This window comes from Oncorhynchus tshawytscha, linkage group LG22 (genome assembly GCF_018296145.1).
Source record: "Oncorhynchus tshawytscha isolate Ot180627B linkage group LG22, Otsh_v2.0, whole genome shotgun sequence".
NCBI classification, from domain to species: domain Eukaryota; kingdom Metazoa; phylum Chordata; class Actinopteri; order Salmoniformes; family Salmonidae; genus Oncorhynchus; species Oncorhynchus tshawytscha.
In genome coordinates this window covers 26,047,773-26,070,223 of record NC_056450.1, presented here as the reverse complement: position 1 = coordinate 26,070,223, position 22,451 = coordinate 26,047,773, and the positions used below count along the sequence as shown (strand labels likewise).

The window sequence follows — 22,451 nt, the reverse complement described above, 5'->3', positions numbered from 1 at the left end:
TGTGAGCGGTGTGGTCAGCATGTAAGTCAGTGCACTGTAATGTCACACTCTATTGCTAGCAGGTGATTTATTGAAATATGAAGTGAATGTTTTTTCATACTACATTTAAAAGGTTTATATAAAAAGGGTTGTACTTGTGCACTGTATTTATGGATTGATGTCAGTGCCAATAACTGGAACGAATTGCAAAAATCACTGAAGTTGGAGACTTATATCTCCCTCACTAACTTTAAGCATCAGCTATCTGAGCAGCTTACCGATCCCTGCAGCTGTACACACCCCATCTGTAAATAGCCCATCCAACTACCTACCTCATCCCCATATTGTTTTTATTTACTTTTTTTGCTCTTTTGCACACCAGTATTTCTACTTGCACATCATCATCTGCACATCTATCACTCCAGTGTTAATTTGCTAAATTGTAATTACTTCGCTACTATGGCCTATTTATTGCCTTACCTCCTTACGCCATTTGCACACACTGTATATAGACTTTTTCTATTATGTTATTGACTGTATGTTTGTTTATTCCATGTGTAACTCTGTGTTGTTGTTTGTGTCGCACTGCTTTGCTTTATCTTGGCCAGGTCGCAGTTCTCAACTTGTTCTCAACCGGCCTACCTGCAAAAATAAAAGGTGAAATAAATAAATAAATACAAATTAAATCACATTGAGGGCATTACTGTTGCTCCTATCTAAAATCTATATTGTGTCTTACCTAACCAGTGAATGTGTGGCTGTGACCATCCTGTCAATGCCTGTCATCACTGTTTGATATCTTTTGCTGCAGATAAAAACCAAGTCAACCTGAAGTGTGGGTGGCTATATACAGCTGGTTACACCAGGCGCACAAGTTTGTGTCAAGAACCGCAACGCTGCTGGATTGTTCTCGCTCAACAGTCTCCCATGTGTATTAAGAATGGTTCACCACCCAAAGGACATCCAGCCAACATAACACAACTGTGGGAAGCATTGGAGTCAACATGTGCCAGCATCCCTGTGGAACGCTTTCAACACCTTGTAAGGTCCATGCCCCAGCAATTTGAGGCTGTTCTGAGGGCAAAAAGCACGGGGATGTGCAACTCAATATTAGAAAGGTGTCCTTAATGTTTTATACACTCAGTGTAGATCTGACATGCAACACATAATTGATGAATGGGATAACAACACTGTCTGTACTACATCAACCTCAACCTTGGTGAAGACATATGTTTTTAAAATAGATATGATAAGTTCTAGGTGAGAACTGGAGAATATCAGTGTTGCATACACCAAGAAAGTGTCAAATTTCACCATTCTGGTAAAAAAGGTGTAAATTGCTGAGGTGTGGTCACTTTTGAGGGCTCAAGCTCTTCTTGTTTCTTCTTTTATAGTTAAGTTAATTTATTATTGTACTGTGAGACACTTACTGCACTGCTGGAACTAGAAACATAAGCATTTCACTGTACCTGCATTAACATCTGCTAATCTGTGGATGCGACAAATACACTTTAATTAGTTATTTTGGTTGGTCGCAGGGCCTTACCTTCACCACAGTAACCATGCCGTCATTGGTGTGCGGGTCGGTGATGATGGTGAAGTGACCTATGGGGTCACCGCTGATGATCCTGTATACAGCGTTCCAGTTGGGCGAGCGTGGCTGGTCGCGGTCAATCACGGTCAGGTTGGCAACCGCAACATTGATCCGGTTCTCTGGAACCTCCCCCGAAAACTGGGAGGGGAAAGAAAAAGGGAGAGAGAGATTAGAGGAAGTTAGAGGAAATCTTCTCCTTTGTAGGCAGTCAAATGGCTTAGTTATCATGTCACTCCACAAACTACTCCAGAGCATTAAACTAACTAAACACCCTACTGTCCTCTGCCTCCACGTTCTGTCTTGTTCTGAATAATTTTCTTGTTGCGCCCTCCTACTCCCATCTTTGGTGAGAACAGAGTATTCTTCCTTTCTGTTCTTCTGAGAGACTGAGGGAGCGAGAGAGAGAGAGAGCAAGGGATGGAGGGAGAGAAAATGCCTGATTTTGGGAAGGCTCAAGCAGCAGTGTGCATGTGTTTGTGCCTCTTTCTGAGTGGGTTTTAGAGGTTCTCTCGCAGCAGAAACGTGCTCTGTCCTGATAAGACCACACAGCAGAAGAGTGAGCTGCTGTCTGTCATGCGTTTGTCTGTAATGGTTTGGAACTGATCACAGCTCTACAGCCGTTACAAGGTCAGGGGACTCTCTCTGTATGCCTGGACCGTACACAATAACAACATTAGCCCCCTTACCTACACCTGATCCCCCAAATACCCCCTACCAACCTTACCTCCGCCCCTATCCACCCCATCACCAGCACTAGCAGTGGTTTCCACATCTTTCTTCATCTCGTCATAGCAACAGGCGTGTAGTACAGCTATAGCGCCGCCACACAGAGTCACCGTGTCGTCATGGGTAACAGGCATGGAGGAGCCGTTGAGCCTCTTATGGTGAGTGTGGGATATCAAAGAGTAAAGCCCCGGCCTAAACACTCCCAACAGACCATAATACCCTGCCATGCCCTCACAGAGACACAAAGAGACACAGAGACCCAGCACACAGACACAGGCAGATTAGGGAGCTGTGGCAAGAGGGTTGTCTATAGAGAACCAATGACATTCTTAAGGAAACAGAGGAGTGGTCCTGTTGGTCTGCTAGGATTGGATAAAGAGGCAGCGTGTGTGTGCACACTCTTAACTAAGTCTGCTTTGCCGCTGCTATCGGCTAGGCCAGGGTATACTCCATACTAATTTGAGAAAATGTATCTCTGTAATAGGGACCATATATAACCACACTAAGGCAGGGGGTGTACGGGAGGCAGGGGGAGGTGTAGGGGAGGCAGGGGAGGTGTAGTGGTGGCAGGGGGAGGTGTAGGGGAGGCAGGGGGAGGTGTAAGGGAGGCAGGGGGAGGTGTAAGGGAGAAAGGGGGATGTGTATGAGAGAGAGGGGGTGTAGGGGAAGGCTGGGGGAGGAGTAGGGGGAGGTGTAGGGGAGGCAGGGGGAGGTATAAGGGGGCAGGGGAGGTGTAAGGGAGAAAGGGGGATGTATATGAGAGGCAGGGGGAGGTGTAGGGGAAGGCTGGGGGAGGAGTAGGGGAGGTGTAGGGAGAAGTAGGGGGAGGTGTAGGGGGAGGCGGGGAGAGGCAGAGGGAGAGAGGGGGGTGACAGGGAGCTTCATCATGGGGCCCAGGTGATGTAAGGATGAGGCAGGAGAACAAGATGCAGGCAAAGCTGGTGTTCCTACTGGCTGGGGCTACTGAGCATGGGGGTACACACACATGCATGCACGCACACAAACACGTCTACTTTTTTCTAAAACTCACAGAAACACACCAATACAGACACACATAAGCTGTGTTTGAATACCCATACTAACGTACTATATACCACATACTTATTCATGAGTATATACTACATACTATAAGTTCATTTTAGTATACTGTAAACGAACGGTATCCTTTCAGTTGATGGAACTAGCGCTACACCTGTCTCCTGGAAGTTGATGCTGTTGCTATGTAACTTCTGGCTAGCTTGTTAGCATAACAAATTACAAGCTAGACATCTTATGACTTATTAACAATGTCCATTGAGAATGCACAATGACCATCTCACTTAGCTATGCTAAGAATGACGTGAATAATCAAGTCAATAAACTCTGGGTAGTTAGTTAGATAGCATATCGTTAATATACTGGCAAGTTCGATGTATTAGTAGCCAACTAATGTTATGTAGCTAGCTAACATACCAGTACATACTGCTGTAATGATATGCTATGCGGTTCGTAAGGATAGCGTAGCCAACAAATTGTCAGCCAACATAACGTATAATGTAACTTATTTGAAAAGTCATTACTTTATTACATTGCTCAACATTTTCTTAACATTTGTCATAATTAGTTAAAGCAATGAATTTGTATCTGCTCTCATTGGACTTTGGCAGCATATTTTTCACCATTTTCTTCAAATCTGAAAGCGTTGTGAAGCTACTCCCATTTTCTGAAGAATGGCATTATGGGCCCTTAAAGCACTTAAATAGTGTCCATTGCTTGTATACTTCGTATTTTGGGCGAATGTAGTTCGACATCCGGAAACTTTTGGCATACTAACTATATCCATACTATGACCAATAAACATACTACATACTCAATTTACGTCACAAATAGTATGATCAGTGCAGATAGAATAAGTATTCGAACACAGCAATACTCTATTACAGATAATCACACAAACAGACAAACACATCCACTTTGAAACACACACCAACCCCACCCACTGCCTGTCTGCCCACCTTGAAAAATAGGCCAGCCTCTGATAGGCCTGATGAAATATTAATCTCAAACATTAAAGAGAAATTCCCCAAACGTTCTATTTCTAGGACGCTTTGATAGATTTACTGCAAACCCTAAATATTTGCATAATGGCATGCGTTGTCGACAAAATTGATTTTATGTAGCCTACTGGTAAACTGAATGATTTATAGGGGGAGCTTGTAAAAAGTGCTCTGCTCATCGTGGCTCCAAGACCTTTACTTTGCAAAATAACAGGGCCAATCATCATCAATATCAGCCAGAACATTTATTTAGATACCCCCATCTGTGCTGGGTGATTGAAATGCACTTTAACCCACACAAATACAGTGGATGAGACTCCATCCGTTACAAACTACTATCATCATTACACTGCCACAACTGTAGAATCCTAATGCAGTAAAGAAGAGTCTGATTTATAATGGGCCTGACTGTGTGTGTGTGTTCTCCGAATGGACATGTTATAGCTAGAATAGTACATCATATTTAATACTGTACCTCCTTAGTCGCTTCTTACCTACCACACTCTCTTCACTCACTTCTCCTTTAACCCACCACCAGATGGGTATAAATAACAAAGGAAGACATTGAATATCCCTTTGAGCATGGTGAAGTTATTAATGTCACTTTGGATGCTGTATCAATACACCCAGTCACTACAAAGATACAGGCATCCTTCCGAACTCAGTCGCTAACTTCACCTTGAAGCCAATTGTGACTTGAAAACAGTTACAGAGTTTAATGGCTGTGACAGGAAAAAACTTGGATGGAACAACAATGTACTGTATTTACTCCACAATACTAACCTAATTGACAGGGTAAAAATAAGGATGCCTGTACAGAATACAAACATGCATCCTGTTTACAACAAGGCACTAAAGTAATACTGCAAAAAACGTGGCAAAGAAATGTACTTTATGTCCTGAATACAAAGTGTTATGTTTGAGGCAAACACAACACATCACTGAGTACCACTCTTCATATTTTAAAGCATGGTGGTAGCTTCATTATGTTATGGGAATGCTTGTCATTGGCAAGGACTAGGGATGATATAAAGACTAGAGCTGAGCACAGGCAAAATCCTAGGGGAAAACCTGGTTCAGTCTGCTTTCCACCAGACACTGAGAGACAAATTCCCCTTTCAGCAGGACAATAAGCTAAAACAACAGGCCAAAAATCATCAGTGCACTGGAGTTGCTGACCAAGACGACATTGAATGTTCCTGAGTAGCCTAGTTAGAGTTTTGACTTCAATCGGCTTGAAAATCTACAGAAAGACTTGAAAATAATAATAAGATGCAAATATTGTAAAATCCATGTGTGCAAAGCTCTTAGAGACTTACCCAGAAAGACTTACAGTTGTAATAGCTGCCAAAGGTGATTCTTACATGTATTGATATTTTAGTGTAACATTTTTATAAATGTTTTACAATTGTTCAAATTGTCTCCACTTTAACAATACAGTGAAGTTTGTGTAGATCGTTGACAAAATGTTTGAATTAAATCCATTTTAATCTCACTTTGTAACACAACAAAATGTGGAAAAAGTCCAGGGGTGAGAATACAGTACTTTCTGAAGACACTGTATGTGTGAAGCATCATAATCTAAACTGTTAGGTCATCTTTCTGATGTCCCTTTCTTTCCTCTCACTTCTGTCTCTTACCTTTCTTATATCCCTGTCTTCCCTGCTCTCTCCCCATCTCCCTCTCTCTTGCTAAATGTCCTTCGTTCCTCCCCTTCCTCCTCACCTCTCAGTGCTCTCCTAATGATTGTACCGTGAAGCTCTCTACCTGAATAAGCTGTTTCCTGTTGCACTGGAGTGCTGATAAACAGCTGAATTAATCAGCTCAGATCACCCCCTGGGCCACCGGAGAGCCCAGCACGCCTTAATGACTGACACAGGGTTAATGAGACACACACACACACACACGCACGCACGCACACACACACAGACACACAGACACACACATACACATACACACACGACTACACAAACTCAAGGGCCTGTCCCCAAATTTTACAACAATCTCAGATCAACGCTAAAGCTTCTCTCTCTCTCTCTTTCTCTCTTTCTTTCTTTCTCACCTCACCTTCTCTAGCTGATGGGGTGTGAGAGGGACATTTCATTGTGTTTGCCACATAAGGCATATAAGTTAACTCATACAAACTATTACCACATGTCACCTGCACTGTGTAGTACCTGTCACACATACCCAGGACCCAGATTCCAATTCAGCTCATGTCCTGACATATCTTTGCTTACAACCATAAGATGAGTTATCTTCTTAATTGCTTACACATAAATAACTTAAAAGGTCTGAAGTTACCTCCTCTGCTATACACACCCTCACACGCTCCAACAAAGTAACACAGAATCATTGCTCCCTATACACCATTGTGTCAAGCACCTCGCTGTAGAAATTAGTGCCAAAGAAACCTCTAACTTACTGTTTCAGCTAACCCTCCCTTACTCTTTTAGCCATCCTACCCATTCCAGCCATTCTGAGTTTTCTTAGTTCCCAACTATCAGGAAGACCGCTTCTACTCCCTCCTCCATCTCCCATACCTTCCCCATCTTCCCCCTCCCCCTCCATGTTCCCCTCCCCTCTCTCCTCCCTCCACTCACAGTTCTGGAGGTGAGCTCGGGGGGGTTGTCATTGATATCTGTGACAGAGATGATGGCGGTGGCCGTGTTGGACAGGCCAAAGTTTAGGTTGCCCTCCATGTCCGTGGCCTGGACGATGATGCTGTACTGGGACACTTTCTACAAGACAAACACACAGAGAGAAGAATATAAACAGTTAAGCAGAGCAACCAGTGATCAAACAAAGCACTCAATGGTCAAATACACAGTGTACAAAACATTAGGAATACCTGCTCTTTCCATGACAGAGACTGACCAGGTGAATCCAGGTGAAATCTATGATCCCTTATTGATGTCACTTGTTAAATCCTCTTCAATCAGTGTAGATGAAGTTGAGGAGACAGGTTTAATAATGAATTTTAAGCCTTGAGACAATTGACACATTAATTGTGTACGAGTGCCATTCACAGGGTGAATGAGCAAGACAAAAGATTTAAGTGCCTTTGAATGGGGTATGGTAGTAGGTGACAGGCAAACCAGTTTGAGTGTGACAAGAACTGCAACGCTGCTGGGTTTCCTGTGTGTATCAAGAATGGTCCACCACCCAAAGGAAATCCAGCTAACTTGACGCAACTGTGGGAAGCATTGGAGTCAACATGGGCCAGCATCCCTGTGGAACGCTGGACACCTTGTAGTCCATGTCCCGACCAATTGAGGCGGTTCTGAGGGCAATAGGGGATGGTGTAACTCAATATTAGGAAGTTGTTCCTAATGTTTTGTGTACTCAATGTACACACAACTGCATAATGAGTACAAGGAGGTCAATGTATCATTTTCTTTAGGTTGTGCAGAAACAATAATCCATTTTACAGACCAGACATTTTGTCTCTCTCTCACACACGTTAGGTTGCCTCTACACCCATGGTTCTCTCCTCAGCAACAAACCTTGAGCCTGGTGACAGCTTTGCCAGTGTGGGCTAGTCTATCTGTCTGTCTGATGTAATTAGAAGCAAAGGGACTTGTTTATCCCCTCCCCTGGCTGTCCCCTCCCCTGTTCTTCCTACTCTACACCTTACACCTGTACCTTAGCCCCTACCCCGGGCCCCATCACTCACCTAATGGGAGCCCAGGCACTTTGAAAAGGAACACTGTGGTGAAATTGTTCTTCAAATCAAATCAAATTCATTTGTCACATACACATGGTTAGCAGATGTTAATGCAAGTGTAGCAAAATGCTTGTGCTTCTAGTTCCGACCATGCAGTAATATCTAACAAGTAATATAATCTAACAATTTCACAACAACTGCCTTATACACACAAGTGTAAAGGAGTGAATACGAATATGTACATAAAAATATATAAATGAGTGATGGCTGAATGGCATAGGCAAGATGCAGTAGATGGTATAGAGTACAGTATATACATATGAGATGAGTAATGTAGGGTATGAAAACATTATATGAAGTGGCATTGTTTTAAAGTGGTTAGTGATACATTACATCAAGAGTCAGTATGTTGGCAGTATGTTGGCAGCAGCCACTCAATGTTAGTGATGGCTGTTTAACAGTCTGATGGCCTTGAGATAGAAGCTGTTTTTCAGTCTCTCAGTCCCAGCTTTGATGTACCTGTACTGACCTCGCCTTCTGGATGATAGCGGGGTGAACAGGCAGTGGCTCGGGTGGTTGTTGTCCTTGATGATCTTTTGGCCTTCCTGTGACATCGGGTGGTGTAGGTGTCCTGGAGGGCAGGTAGTTTGCACCCGGTGATGCGTTGTGCAGACCTCACAACCCTCTGGGAAGCCTTCCGGTTATGGGCGGAGCAGCTGCCGTACCAGGCGGTGATACAGCCCGACAGGGTGCTTTCGATTGTGCATCTGCCTCCTGAGGTTGAAGAGGCGCTGCTGCGCCTTCTTCACCATGCTGTCTGTGTGGGTGGACCATTTGAGTTTGTCTGTGATGGGTACGCCGAGGAACTTAAAACTCTCCACCTTCTCCACTACTGTCCCGTCAATGTCGATAGGGGACTGCTCCCTCTGCTGTTTCCTGAAGTCCACGATCATCTCCTTTGTTTTGTTGACATTGAGTGTGAGGTTATTTTCCTGACACCACACTCCGAGGGCCCTCACCTCCTCCCTGTAGGCCGTCTCGTCGTTGTTGGTAATCAAGCCTACCACTGTAGTGTCGCCTGCAAACTTGATGATTGAGTTGGAGGCGTGCATGGCCACACAGTCGTGGGGGAACAGGTAGTACAGGGGAGGGCTGAGAATGCACCCTTGTGGGAACCCAGTGTTGAGGATCAGCGGGGTGGAGATGTTGTTACCTACCCTCACCACCTGGGGGCAGCCCGTCAGGAAGTCCAGGACCCAGTTGCACAGGGCGGGGTCGAGACCCAGGGTCTCGAGCTTGATGACGAGCTTGGATGGTACTATGGTGTTAAATGCTGAGCTGTAGTCGATGAACAGAATTCTCACGTAGGTATTCCTCTTGTCCAGATGGGTTAGGGCAGTGTGCAGTGTGATGGCAATTGCGTCGTCTGTGGACCTATTGGGGCGGTAAGCAAATTGGAGTGGGTCTAGGGTGTCAGGTAGGGTGGAGGTGATATGGTCCTTGACTAGTCTCTCAAAGCACTTCATGATGATGGAAGTGAGTGCTAGAGAGAGGTAGTCATTTAGCTCAGTTACCTTAGCTTTCTTGGGAACAGGAACAGTGGTGGCCCTCTTGAAGCATGTGGGGACAGCAGACTGGGATAAGGATTGATTGAATATGTCTGTAAACACACCATCCAGCTGGTCTGCGCATGCTCTGAGGACGCGGCTGGGGATGCCGTCTGGGCCTGCAGCCTTGCGAGGGTTAACACGTTTAAATATTTTACTCACGTTGGCTGCAGTGAAGGAGAGCCCGCAGGTTTTGGTAGCGGGCCGTGTCAGTGGCACTGTATTCTCCTCAAAGCGAGCAAAAAAGTTGTTTAGTCTGTCTGGGAGCAAGACATCGTGGTCCACGACGGGGCTGGTTTTTCTTTTGTAGTCCGTGATTGACTGTAGACCCTGCCACATACCTCTCGTGTCTGAGCTGTTGAATTGTGACTCCACTTTGTCTCTGTACTGACGCTTAGCTTGTTTGATTGCCTTGCGGAGGGAATAGCTACACTGTTTGTATTCGGTCATGTTTCCGGTCACCTTGCCCTGATTAAAAGCAGTGGTTCGCGCCTTCAGTTTTGCACGAAGGCTGCCATCAATCCACGGGTTCTGGTTGGGGAATGTTTTTTATAGATGCTGTGGGTACAACATCACCAATGCACTTGTTAATAAACTCGCACACCGAACCAGGGTATTCGTCAATGTTGTTGTTCACTGCAATAAGGAACATATCCCAGTCCACGTGATCGAAGCAATCTTGAAGTGTGGAATCCTATTGGTCGGACCAGCGTTGAACAGACCTGAGCGCGGGTGCTTCCTGTTTTCGTTTCTGTCTATAGGCTGGGAGCAACAAAATGGAGTCGTGGTCAGCTTTTTCCAAAGGGAGGGTGGGGGAGGGCCTTATATGCGTTGCAGAAGTTAGAATAACAGTGGTCTAGGGTTTTGGCAGCCCTGGTAGCACAATCGATATGCTGATAGAATTTGGGGAGCCTTGTTTTCAGATTAGCCTTGTTAAATCCCCGGCTACAATAAATGCAGCCTCAGGATATGTGGTTTCCAGTTTACATAGAGTCCAATGAAGTTCTTTCAGGACCGTCGATGTGTCTGCTTGGGGGGGAATATACACGACTGTGATTATGATTGAAGAGAATTCTCTTGGGAGATAATGCGGTCAGCATTTGATTGTGAGGAATTCTAAGTCAGGTGAACAAAAGGACTTGAGTTCCTGTATGTTGTTATGATCACATCACAACTCTTTAATCATAAGGCATACACCCCCGCACTTCTTCTTACCAGAGAGATTCTTGTTTCTGTCGGCGCGATGCGTGAAGAAACCAGGTGGCTGTACCAACTCAGATAGCGTGTCTTAAGTCTTGGATGTCTCTCTGGAATGCTACCCTTGCTTAGATATGGTCTACCTTGTTGTCAAGAGACTGGACATTGGAGAGTAGTATGCTCGGGAGCGGTGAGCGATGTGCCCGTCTACGAAGCCTGACCAGAAGACCGCTCCGTCTGCCCCTTCTACGGCGCCATTGTTTTGGGTCGCCGGCTGGGATCAGATCCATTGTCCTGGGTGGTGGGTCAAACAGAGGATCCACTTCGGGAAAGTCGTATTCCTGGTCATAATGTTGGTAAGTTGACGTTGCTCTTATATCCAATAGTTTCTCCCGACTGTATGTAATAAAACCTAAGATTACCTGGGGTAACAATGTAAGAAATAACTGCATTCTTAGAGCTGTGTGTAGGGCTGTAGCGATCACAACATTTCGTCAGCTGGTAATTGTCAAGCAAATTACTGATGGTCTCACGGTAATTGACCGTTACTTAGCATAAACACGTTTAGCATCTCCTGGCTTCCACACGTAGCCTACAAGCCACTGATGCCGACCTTTGGAACATCTACATTTTAAAAAGTCTAATAAATCCATGTAATATAGCCTACACCATCACAATAAATCGTTTATATATTTAGACAGGTCTAAAGAAATATGATATGAAGAAAATGTAGTTTATTTCGGATGGACAGAACAGCATACTGTGAGTTGTCCTTATGTTAGGCCCAGATATGGCTACACTAGTTAATTTAGCAGACAAGATTTGCTTAGAATTCTGTGGCAATCTTTTTAATTATTTGATATAATGAAGAACACAATTGAACACAGCTTAATAAAATAGAAAGGATATATTTTCTTCAAACGTTTTCAAAGGAAGTGCACACGTGGCTATTCTGTGTTGAGCGGTTAACAACAAAACTGATCCTCCTTATATGCTTCATTTAGAGTTATTTATGCAACTTTATTTGTGATACAAACGTTGGGCTATATGTTTTGATGTTTAATATATTCTGAGGCTGCATGATGGAACTCCAATGATGATTTGAAAAAAGTTGCAAGCTGCCCACATTTTATCAGTCTCTAATTCACAATTTGATGAGCACTTGATAATATTCTCACCAGGCCTCAAAATTCCTGGCAGCATCCCTCTTGTGTGGCCATAATGCACCCTAAAAGAAATCCATGCCTTTTGTAGCCAAAGTGGCCATTGTGCCCTTGGGTTGAATTTAATAAGCAAATTATAATTCACTTTTCCTGTCTGCAGTGCCCCGAAGCACCTCTCACTCACATGGTTCTCTCAGATGTAGCCAATACCCATCACGTGATCAGGTCCTTCTCACAGGTATTTCAAATAAGAAGTAGGCTACAAGTGAATGAAATCAAATAACATTTTATTGGTCACATACATATATTTGGCAGATGTTGTTGAGGGTGTAGCAAAATGCTTGTGCTCCTAGCTCCCGAGTGGCGCAGCAGTCTAAGGCACTACATCTCAGTGTTGTGGCATCACTACAGCCTGGGGTTTGATCCCAAGCTGTGTCACAACCAGCCGGGACCGGGAGTCCCATAGGGCAGGGCACAATTGGCCCAGTGTCGTCCAGGCTAGGTTGTGTACTCTTTGTTCACCCATGACTGCGTGGCCACGCACGCCTCTAACTCAATCTTCAAATTTGCAAGCGACACAACAGCCTACAGGGAGGAGGTTTTTCAAAAAGTGCTCTTCACTGGCGAGTGGTGGTTTTGTCTCACCAGGGGTGATGGTCGGATTTGCGTTTATCGTCAAAGAAATGAGCCGAGGCCTGTACTCTGGAGCAGGATCGATTTGGAGATGGAGGGTCCGTCATGGTCTGGGGCGGTGTGTCACCAGTGATTCCATTTAAAGTCACCAGTGATTCCATGTCTATGTACATAGGGCAGCAGCCAGGTCACAGTTGTGAGTGATGGCTATTTAACAATCTGATGGCCTTGATATAGAAGCTGTTTTTCAATCTTTTGGTCCCAGCTTTGATGCAACTGTACTGACCTCGCCTTCTGGATGATAACGTAGTGAACAGGTTGCGGTGGTGCAGTTGCTGTACCGGGCTGTGATACATCTAAATTGTACATATGTAAAAGTTTGTGAGGGTCTTAGGGGACAAGCCTTATTTCTTCAGCCTCCTATGGTTGAAGAGGTGCTGAATCACCTTCTTCACCACACTGTCTGTGGACCATTTCTGATTGTCATTGATGTGTACGCCGAGGAACTTGAAGCTTTCACCTTCTCCACTGTGATCCAGTTGATATGGATAGGGGTGTGCGCTCTCTGTTGTCTTGTGAAGTCCACTATCAAGTCCAAATCCTTCATTTTGTTGACGTTGAGGTTATTTTCCTGGCACCACTCCACCAGAGCCCTCACCTCCTCCCTGTATGCTGTCTCGTTATTGTTGGTAATCAGGCCTACAACTGAGTGCATGGACACGCAGTCATGAGTGGACAGGGAGTACACACAACCTAGCCTGGACGACACTGGGCCAATTGTGCACTGCCCTATGGGACTCCCGGTCCCGGCCGGTTGTGACACAGATTGGGATCGAACCCCAGGCTGTAGTGATGCCGCAACACTGAGATGCAGTGCCTTAGACTGCTGCACCACTCGGGAGGCCCCATCAGACTATTCTTAATTTAATGTTATCTTTACATATACTAAATAATATTTGTTTTGACTTCAAATGGACCATTATCATACACCTGTCTCGGAACAGGGGCACGGGGAAAAAATACATGTAATCTATGCACTTAAATAGCGAATGGAGGACTATGCACTTAAATAGTGAATAGAGTACGCTTTTCCCATGGTTCATTTTCATGCCAGCCAAGTAGGCTATACTCCTGTTGTAAAGCAAAGCAATGTGCTTAATATTAGGAAAGTTGATAAATAAATATAGCAGGCCCAGCCTATGTGATTCTCCTCTTTTTAATAGAGGCCATCAAAACTCTGTTTTCTCAAGCAATTGCATAACCTATAGAAATCTTGTACACCATGAGCTAATGGGCACTCCTTTTCAATTACATTTGCATTGATGTCAGAGTGATTAGACATGGTGGAGGAGGAATAGTGATCTGGGGCTGTTTTTCATGGTTTGTGCTAGGCCCCTTAGTTCCAGTGAAGGGAAATCTTAACGCTACAGCATACAATGACATTCTAGACAATTCTGTGCTTCCAACTTTGTGGCAACAGTTTGGGGAAGGCCCTTTTCCATTTCAGCATGACAGTGTCCCTCTGCACAAAGAAAGGTCCATACAGAAATGGTTTGTCAAGATCGGTGTGGAAGAACTTGACTGGCCTGCACAGAGCTCTGACCTCAACCCCATCAAACACCTTTGGGATGAATTGGAATGCCAACTGCGATCGAGGCCTAATCACTGAAAAGAGTCCCCGCAGCAATGTTCCAACTTCCAGTGGAAAGCCTTCCCAGAAGAGTGTAGGCTGTTATAGCAACAAAGAGGGGACCATCTCCATATTAGTGCCCATCATTATGGAATGAGATGTTTTGCGTGCAGTTGTCTGCATACTTTTGGTCATGTAGTTTGTATAGGTCCAAGGGAAATCAAAACAGCTGAGCCACTCTGCTGAGCTGTCCATGGTGCTGCAACCAACCCTTAGAACGCTGAAATATTCAAAGATTTTTGATTATAATGGTATGTACATGTGTTTTTGTGAAAAATGTTTGTGTGTATGTGTGTGTCCCTCCCTCTCTTCCACCTGTACCAGACTGCTGTTAATGGGCTACAGACAGCAGGCAGGCAGACAGACAGACACACAGACAGGCAGACAGGGGGGACCTGGGAGCTGTCAGGATAATATGTCTCTTCCCTGGAATTCCCAATTACAATCCCAGTGTCTCCCTCCACTGCTAATTACAGAGTAAATATCCCAATTAGACTGTGACTCCAAATCAGGAGGATTAGACAGCTCAGCTCAGCAGTTGCCTCTCAACCCCCCATAACCACACACACATTCACATGCACTGACACACACACAGTGACATCCACACATGCACACACAAATGCTCAGCCACATGGACACACAAGCGTGCACAAACACATGCACACACACACACACCCTCCCACATAAATACACATGCTTTCTCTTTATTTTCTTAACATGTTGTCTAGGAGCACTACCTAGCCTGCCAGCCCCATCATTGGTGATCTACAGTGTTTACACCAGGCCCACTACATAGACAAGTCAATAATTATGTAGAGCACCTCGGAAACTCTAAACCTCTTCACCCATTACACACTACACTGCACTGTTAGTGTAATGTACTAACTCTACAGAGCTGCTGTCACTGACTCTACACTTCATAGACCAGGAGGAAACAAAGGGAAAGAGAAAAGACCCAGAGGCCTGTATCTGAGAAGACTACAGGTAAAAACAATCAAGAAGGAAAGTGAGAGCTAAGGATAAGAAGAGCAGTATAAAGATTGAGGAAGAAGGGAAAGTGTTGAAAGGCATGTGTGTTGTAGGAGAGAGGAGTCAGGGGAGAAAGCGATAGATGAAAGAGGGGTGAGAGGGGGCACACTTAGACATCTGGCTTCTTAGAGAAGCCCCGCTTTATGCAAGTCTCTCTTGAGGAGAGGCAGACAGAGAGACCTTATGGGACTCTAGCCTAACTCTGAAAACTGGGCTAGTAACAGCAACGGCAGTACCACTTTCTCTCTCTCTCTCCCTCCTGGTCTGTTAAGTATTTATGTTTATGTTTTATGCACTCAGATTTCTGCAAGGGTAAGGGCTTTTTTATCTGTTCTCTATGGGAGTGATGGAGGAAACTTTCTTGAGTACATACATTTGTGTGCTTCAGAGATATTGTGTGTTTGTGTGTTTGTGCAAAAGAAAGAGAGAATGTTGTGTATTTCAGTGTGATCTTATTTACAGTGTGTGTATGTGTGTGTGTGTGTGTGTGTGTGTTAGCTCTAACCCAACATTGGGAATGAGTCAGGTTAGATAAGCAGTCTCCCGATAAGACAAAGCTGGAACAGCAAGCAGCGGTTCAGCTAAGATGTTTTCCTCTGTCTCCATCAATTTACCTCTTATTTTCTATCCCTCCCTCCTTCCCTCCCCTCCCTCCTTCCCTCCCTCCCTTGTGTGTCTGCCATATTGTTATATTGTGTGTCTGCCTCTCTGTATCACTATATTATCTCTCATTCCTCCATTACTTTATTTTCTTTTTCAATGTCTCTCATCATCTTTTCTTCCTCCTTCAGTCTTTTCTGTGACCGACCATTCTCTTCCTTCTCTCTATACTTCACGGTGTGTGTTTGTATGTTTGTGTATGTTTGTCTCTCTCTCTCCCACACATACACTAGGGTTGGGCGGTATCCAGATTGTCATACCGTGACACAATTTCTGTACCATACCGGGGTATATGGTATTACTAGCTATTATTATTTTTCAAACAAAACTATTTAGTCAACAGGGATCTTGATGAAGGAGGGGATTGAATGTCTCTGCTGTAACCAAGAAGCTTTATCTTGACATCTAGTCACTTATTTTACTAGGCAAGTCAGTTAAGAACAAATTCTTATTTTCAATGATGGCCTAGGAACAGTGGGTTAACTGCCTGTTCAGGGGCAGAACGACAGATTTGTACGTTGTCAGCTCGGGGATTTGAACTTGCAACCTTCTGGTTACTAGTCCAACGCTCTAACCACTAGGCTACCCTGACGCCCCAACTTAGCTAGCAAGTTAGCAAACCAAATACATAGCTGGAGACCTGAGCTAGGTATAATTGTGACCTGTTCCAGGAAGCTAGGCATCTGTCGCAAGTCACTAATTCACAGGAGAGACATTTGAACGTAAACATTTCCTGGGGGCAGATATGCCTTTGGGAACATGTAAACTTTCATGTGCCTTAATAGCAAACTTGTATGCCATCTGTAAATACGAATACAATTGTTAAATTACGAGTCTAGTTGGTTTAGCCTTGGAAAAACCTTCCCGCTAGCCATGATTTGGCTGAGATAATGGTTGGGCTGCACATGCTGAGAGATGGGTTCAGATTGGACTGCCATGTAGCACGCTTCTGTCTACAACATGAGCTGCTTAGTATGTGTACAGTAGGTCATCCTTTCTAAAGTGGCTTTTTTGAAAGATACCACGAAGAACTGCACAAGTGTTGCTAAGGCTCTCCACTTTCTGGAGGACCGAGTTATGAATCAGTGGAATGCCCGGTGGATGCAGAGTATGATAGAAGGAGAAAATTCAGGTGTTCGATTACAAATGTGGAAGTAGTATAAAAGAGAACACAGAAGGCTGTTGTATGAAACACTTGTCTGGATTACATCTTCAAACTAAGGCATCCGTGACAGAGAGGGAGAAGCGTTTATCCATGTATACGGGTAAGGGAGTCTAGCTAGCTACATTTTCAGAAAAATATGGGTATATTGGTGTTAAAATGCACCAGTTATGCTATTTTGGTCCCCCAGGCTGTTGATGTCATGCAGCCTGTCATTTTGTGTTTATACTTTTTCATAACGACAATGACAAGTTTGATTGGTCTACCATGTAGCTTGCTTCTGTCTATAACATGAGCTGCTCAATATGTGTAGATAATCCTTGCTACAACAGCTTTTTTGAAAGATATCATTAAGAACTGCAAAACTGTTGCTACTACACTCAACATTACTGCCCCGAATTTAAACAGGTGCTATCGACAAAGGTCAGTGGGGACAAGTTGTGATGGACTTGTTTCTGGAGGACGATCGTGCCATGCTGACTCTCTCTGACTTTGAAAATTAATAGACGAGGAAATCCCTGATTTAGGTAAAAACATTTTCATTGAACCTGATGACAGTGATGGGGAAGAAACAGCGATCAACAGTGTTGTTGTCACTGAATAATTTTACCGGGTTTTGAAATCAGTGGAATGCCCGGTGGAAGCAGAGTATGTTTGCAAATGCGGAGGGAGTTGAAAAGAGAATACAGAAAAGAGAATACAGAAGAATTATTTTTGTCAGAAAGTCGCTTTCATTGCAAGTTAACCTCTCTGGGATATGTGGGACGTGTCCCACCTGGCCAAAAGCCAGTGAAAATGCAGAGTGCCAAATTCAAAAAAATTACTATACAAATCTAACTTTCATGAAATCACACATGTAAGATACCAAATTAAAGCTACATGTGTTGTGAATCCAGGAAACATGTCAGATTTCAAAAAGGCTTTTCGGCGAAAGCAAACGATGCTATTATCTGAGGATAGCACCTCCGTAAACAAAGAGAGAAAAGCATATATCAACCCTGCAGGCGCGACACAAAACGCAGAAATAAAAATATAATTCATGCCTTACCTTTGAGGAGTTTCTTCTGTTGGCACTCCAATATGTCCCATAAACATCACAAATGGTCCTTTTGTTCGATTAATTCCGTCAATATATATGTCCAAAATCTCCATTTATTTGGCGCATTTGATCCAGAAAAACGCCGGTTCTAACTTGCGCAACGTCACTACAAAATATCTCAAAAGTTACCTGTAAACTTTGCCAAAACCTTTCAAACTACCTTTGTAATACAACTTTAGGTGTTTGTAACGTAAATAATCGATAATATTGAAGACGGGATGATCTGTGTTCAATACAGGAGGAAAACAAACTGTAGCTAGCTTTCTGGTCATGCGCCTCTATCTAACAGTACACTTGAAGTGACCCTTGTTCTGAACAGGGCTACTTCTTCATTACGCAAAGGAAAAACCTCATCCAATTTCTAACGACTGTTGACATCCAGTGGAAGCGGTAGGAACTGCAAGAAGGTCCCTTAGAAATCTGGAGTCCCAATGAAAAACCATTGAAAGAGAGTGACCTCAAAAATAATCGGAATGGTTTGTCCCTGGGGGTTTCGCCTGATAAATAGGTTCTGTTATACGGACTGACATGATTCAAACAGTTTTAGAAACGTCCGAGGATTTTCTATCCAAATCGACTAATAATATACATATCTTATCTTCTGGGGATGAGTAGCAGGCAGTTGAATTTGGGCATGCATTTCATCTGGACGTGAAAATACTGCCCCCTGTCACCAAGAAGTTAAAGCATACTGTTAGCTAGCTAGCTAACGTTAGCTGGCTGGCTTGCTAGCTAATTTTATGTGTATGATCTGTGTAGTAATATTATTTGTATCTCACAAAGCCATTTGCATTGCTAGTTATAGCCTATTATTAGCTAGCTAGCTAAATTGAAATTAGTTGGTTAGCTTTAGCTACCTGCAGATTCATGCATAGTGCATGGTAGTATGGTTTGGGATTATGGTTCATTCTTCAGCTAGCTAGCTAGCTACAAAACAAAAGACTCCTCTATGTAAGTAACCATTTCACTCTGCCGTTTACACCTTCTGTATCCTACTACTTTTTATGAATACTTTCACCACTTTTAGTCTTGAAATCTTTGGTTGTTTATTACACTACCTTACTCTGTTTAGCACATGGCCTCACAAGCAAATCCTTAAAGAGATGGGTGTGAATGATGCTGAATAGGTGTAGACAAAGAAGAGCTCTCCAGTAGGTGTACCAAAACATTCACGGGCCATTTTCTCAAAAGTGGGGTTACAAGTTTATCAAGTTTTAAAGCAGATTTACTTTCTCATTGTTCCTCAACTGCAGTGTATTATATAGTATTTTCTAAAGCAGGAATAGGCTTTTATAGGCTAAAGTCCAAGCTATGTCTTCCAATGTCGCGACTGCTGTTGGCATCCAAAGATTATCCAACTTGAATAAAGGCTTGGAGTTAAGGACGACAGCAGTTGTGTAGCCTACAGGTGATACGGATGTCATTTATTATTGATACCTACATTGCGCATTGATGTGAATCACACTGCTGCTCTCTCATTTAGCAATTTGAGCCTCACAGATTGTGGTTGTTGTGGATGGCTGTTCACAAATGTATATGTATATTTTAACCCAATAACGGTTGAATTTAAAAAGTTTAAGATGCCTATAAATCATTGTTTTTGCGACCAGTGCACAGACAGTGAAAAATGCTCTCTTGCAACAGCTGTACAGGTGCTCCCTTCTAAACTCCTCCGTGGTATTGTGTTCCATACAGTCAAAAACAACTTTAATTTAGGTAGAATATGAATTTAATTTGTGCTGATACATTTTCTTTCTCCATATAGGACTACGTAGATATACTCCAACTCACACACTTTACATAGACAGCTGCAAATGATCTAAATTTCACCAACAAAAAATGAAAACAATAGGCCTATAGCACACATTTTTCACATGCAAATAGCACTTTTCGATAGCGCTCAAAGCATTTATTTTTCAACTTGAGGCAATGACCTCCATGACAACAACATCATAAACAACAGAGTAGGGGTTATGCTCAAGTGAAACTATTTGGCTAATCTGCAGTGGTATCCAATTGTTTTAGTAGCTACAATCTTGTCTCATCGCTACAACTCCCGTATGGGCTCAGGAGAGACGAAGGTTGAAAGTCATGCGTTCTCCGATACACAACCCAACCAAGCCGCACTGCTTCTTAACACAGTGCCATCCAACCCGGAAGCCAGCCGCACCGATGTGTCGGAGGAAACACTGCGCACGTGGCAACCTTGGTTAGAGCACACTGCGCCTGGCCCGCCACAGGAGTCGCTGGTGCGCGATGAGACAAGGATTTCCCTACTGGCCAAACCCTCCCTAACCACTAGGCCAATTGTGCGTCGCCCCACGGACCACCCGGTCGCGGCCAGTTACGACAGAGCCTTTGCGCGTACCCAGAGTCTCTGCTGGCGCAATACAGCGCCCTTAGCTACTGCGCCACCCGGGAGGCCCCTATTTTTCCACATTTTGTTACATTACAGCTTTATTCTAAAATGGATTAAATAAATTAAAATCCTCAGCAATCTACACACAATACCCCATGATGACAAAGTGAAAACAGGGTTTAGAAATGTTTGCGAATGTATTAAAAATAAAAACATAAATACCTTACTTACATAAGTATTTAGACCCTTTGCTATGAGACTCAAAATTGAGCTCAGGTGCATCTTGTTTCCATTGATCATCCTTGAGATGTTTCTACAACTTGATTGGAGTCCACCTGTGGGAAAATTTAATTCATTGGACATGATTTGGAATGGCACACACCTGTCTATATAAGGCCCCACAGTTGACAGTGCATGTTAGAGCAAAAACCAAGCCATGAGGTTGAAGGAATTGTCCGTAGAGATCCAAGATAGGATTGTTTTGAGGCACAGATCTGGGGAAGGGTACCAAAACATTTCTGCAGCATTGAAGGTCCACAAGAACACAGTGGCCTCCATCCAACTTAAATGGAAGAAGTTTGGAACCACCAAGACTCTTCCTAGAGCTGGCTGCCTGGCCAAACTGAGCAATCAGGGAGGTGACAAAGAACCCGATGGTCACTCTGACAGAGCTCCAGAGTTTCTCTGTGGTGATGGGGGAACCTTCCAGAAGGACAACCATCTCTGCAGCAATCAGGCTTTTATGGTAGAGTGGCCAGACAGAAGCCAGAGCCCGGACTTGAACCCGATCAAACATCTCTAGAGAGATCTTAAAATAGCTGTGCAGCAACGCTCCCCACCCAATCTCACAGAGCTTGAGAGGATCTGCAGAGAGGAATGGGAGAAACTCTCCAAAAAAAGGTTTTCCCAAGCTTGTAGCGTCATACCCAAGAAGACTCGTGCTGTAATCGCTGACGAAGATGCTCCAACAAAGTACTGAGTAAAGGGTTTGAGTAGTTATGTAAATGTGATTGTCGTGTCTTTGTATAATTAAAGTGAAGTCTGTTATTTTATCAAATCAATTCTCTGTAATTATTATTACGTGATTAAACTAATCATGTAAATGTAATTAACTAGGAAGTCGGGGCACTAAGGAAATTCTTCAGATTACAAAGTTATAATTTTCCTAATATAACTCTTCAGATATTTTAATATCTGATCAATTAGTCTTCTAATTAATGAATTATTCTTTATCTCACGTTAGTCTCATTCCAAACATTGTAAACTGTTGGTTGTCTGCACAAACCCAGCCTTTACTATGAATCATCCATACATCAACTGTCTTAATAATTTATTTACTAACTAACTAAATAATCACAGAAATGCATAGACAAACAAACAGTAGATATGGTTACAAGGAAATGATAGGGGAGGTTCCCTAGTGGGCTAAGCCGATATGACGGCTTGGTGGACAAAGGGAAGTGGGTGTGGACTGAGAAGGTCGGGAAAGACAAAAAGAGTCACTACACAGTTGATTAGCACATGAACGCTCACTAATTCGGGAATAATTGCAATCAGTATATATTTACGCCCAGTGTGTCATCGTGATCTCTGTTGGAATCCTCCTTCTGTTGGAAAGTTCAGTCTTTTGTGGTTAGAATGAATACTTCAGAGTACCTTTCAGAAATGTTCTTATAGAATAGATGTTTCGGCGGCTGTCGGTCTTCGCATCCCAGGTTGACATCAATTCTAGCTGCAGACTAGTAATTAGTATCTAAGATTTGCTCTTATTCTGTGGGGATCGATAGTCGATCGAGAGAGTCAGGATCGATAGAGTTTATTCTGTCGGGATCGATAGAGTTGAACCATTT

At 43.6% G+C, this 22,451-nt stretch overlaps 1 protein-coding gene across 1 annotated transcript in view; it reads right to left on the bottom strand.

Moving 5' to 3' along the window:
• LOC112222178 (cadherin-4) overlaps nucleotides 1–22,451 on the bottom strand; it is a 519,051-nt gene that overhangs the window by 51,990 nt on the left and 444,610 nt on the right. Inside the window, exons 9-10 of the mRNA XM_024384851.2 lie at nucleotides 6,939–7,076; nucleotides 1,526–1,711 (exon numbers count right to left, since the gene is read on the bottom strand). Coding sequence (XP_024240619.2) covers nucleotides 1,526–1,711; nucleotides 6,939–7,076 — 324 coding nt within the window. The remainder of the gene's footprint in view (nucleotides 1–1,525; nucleotides 1,712–6,938; nucleotides 7,077–22,451) is intronic.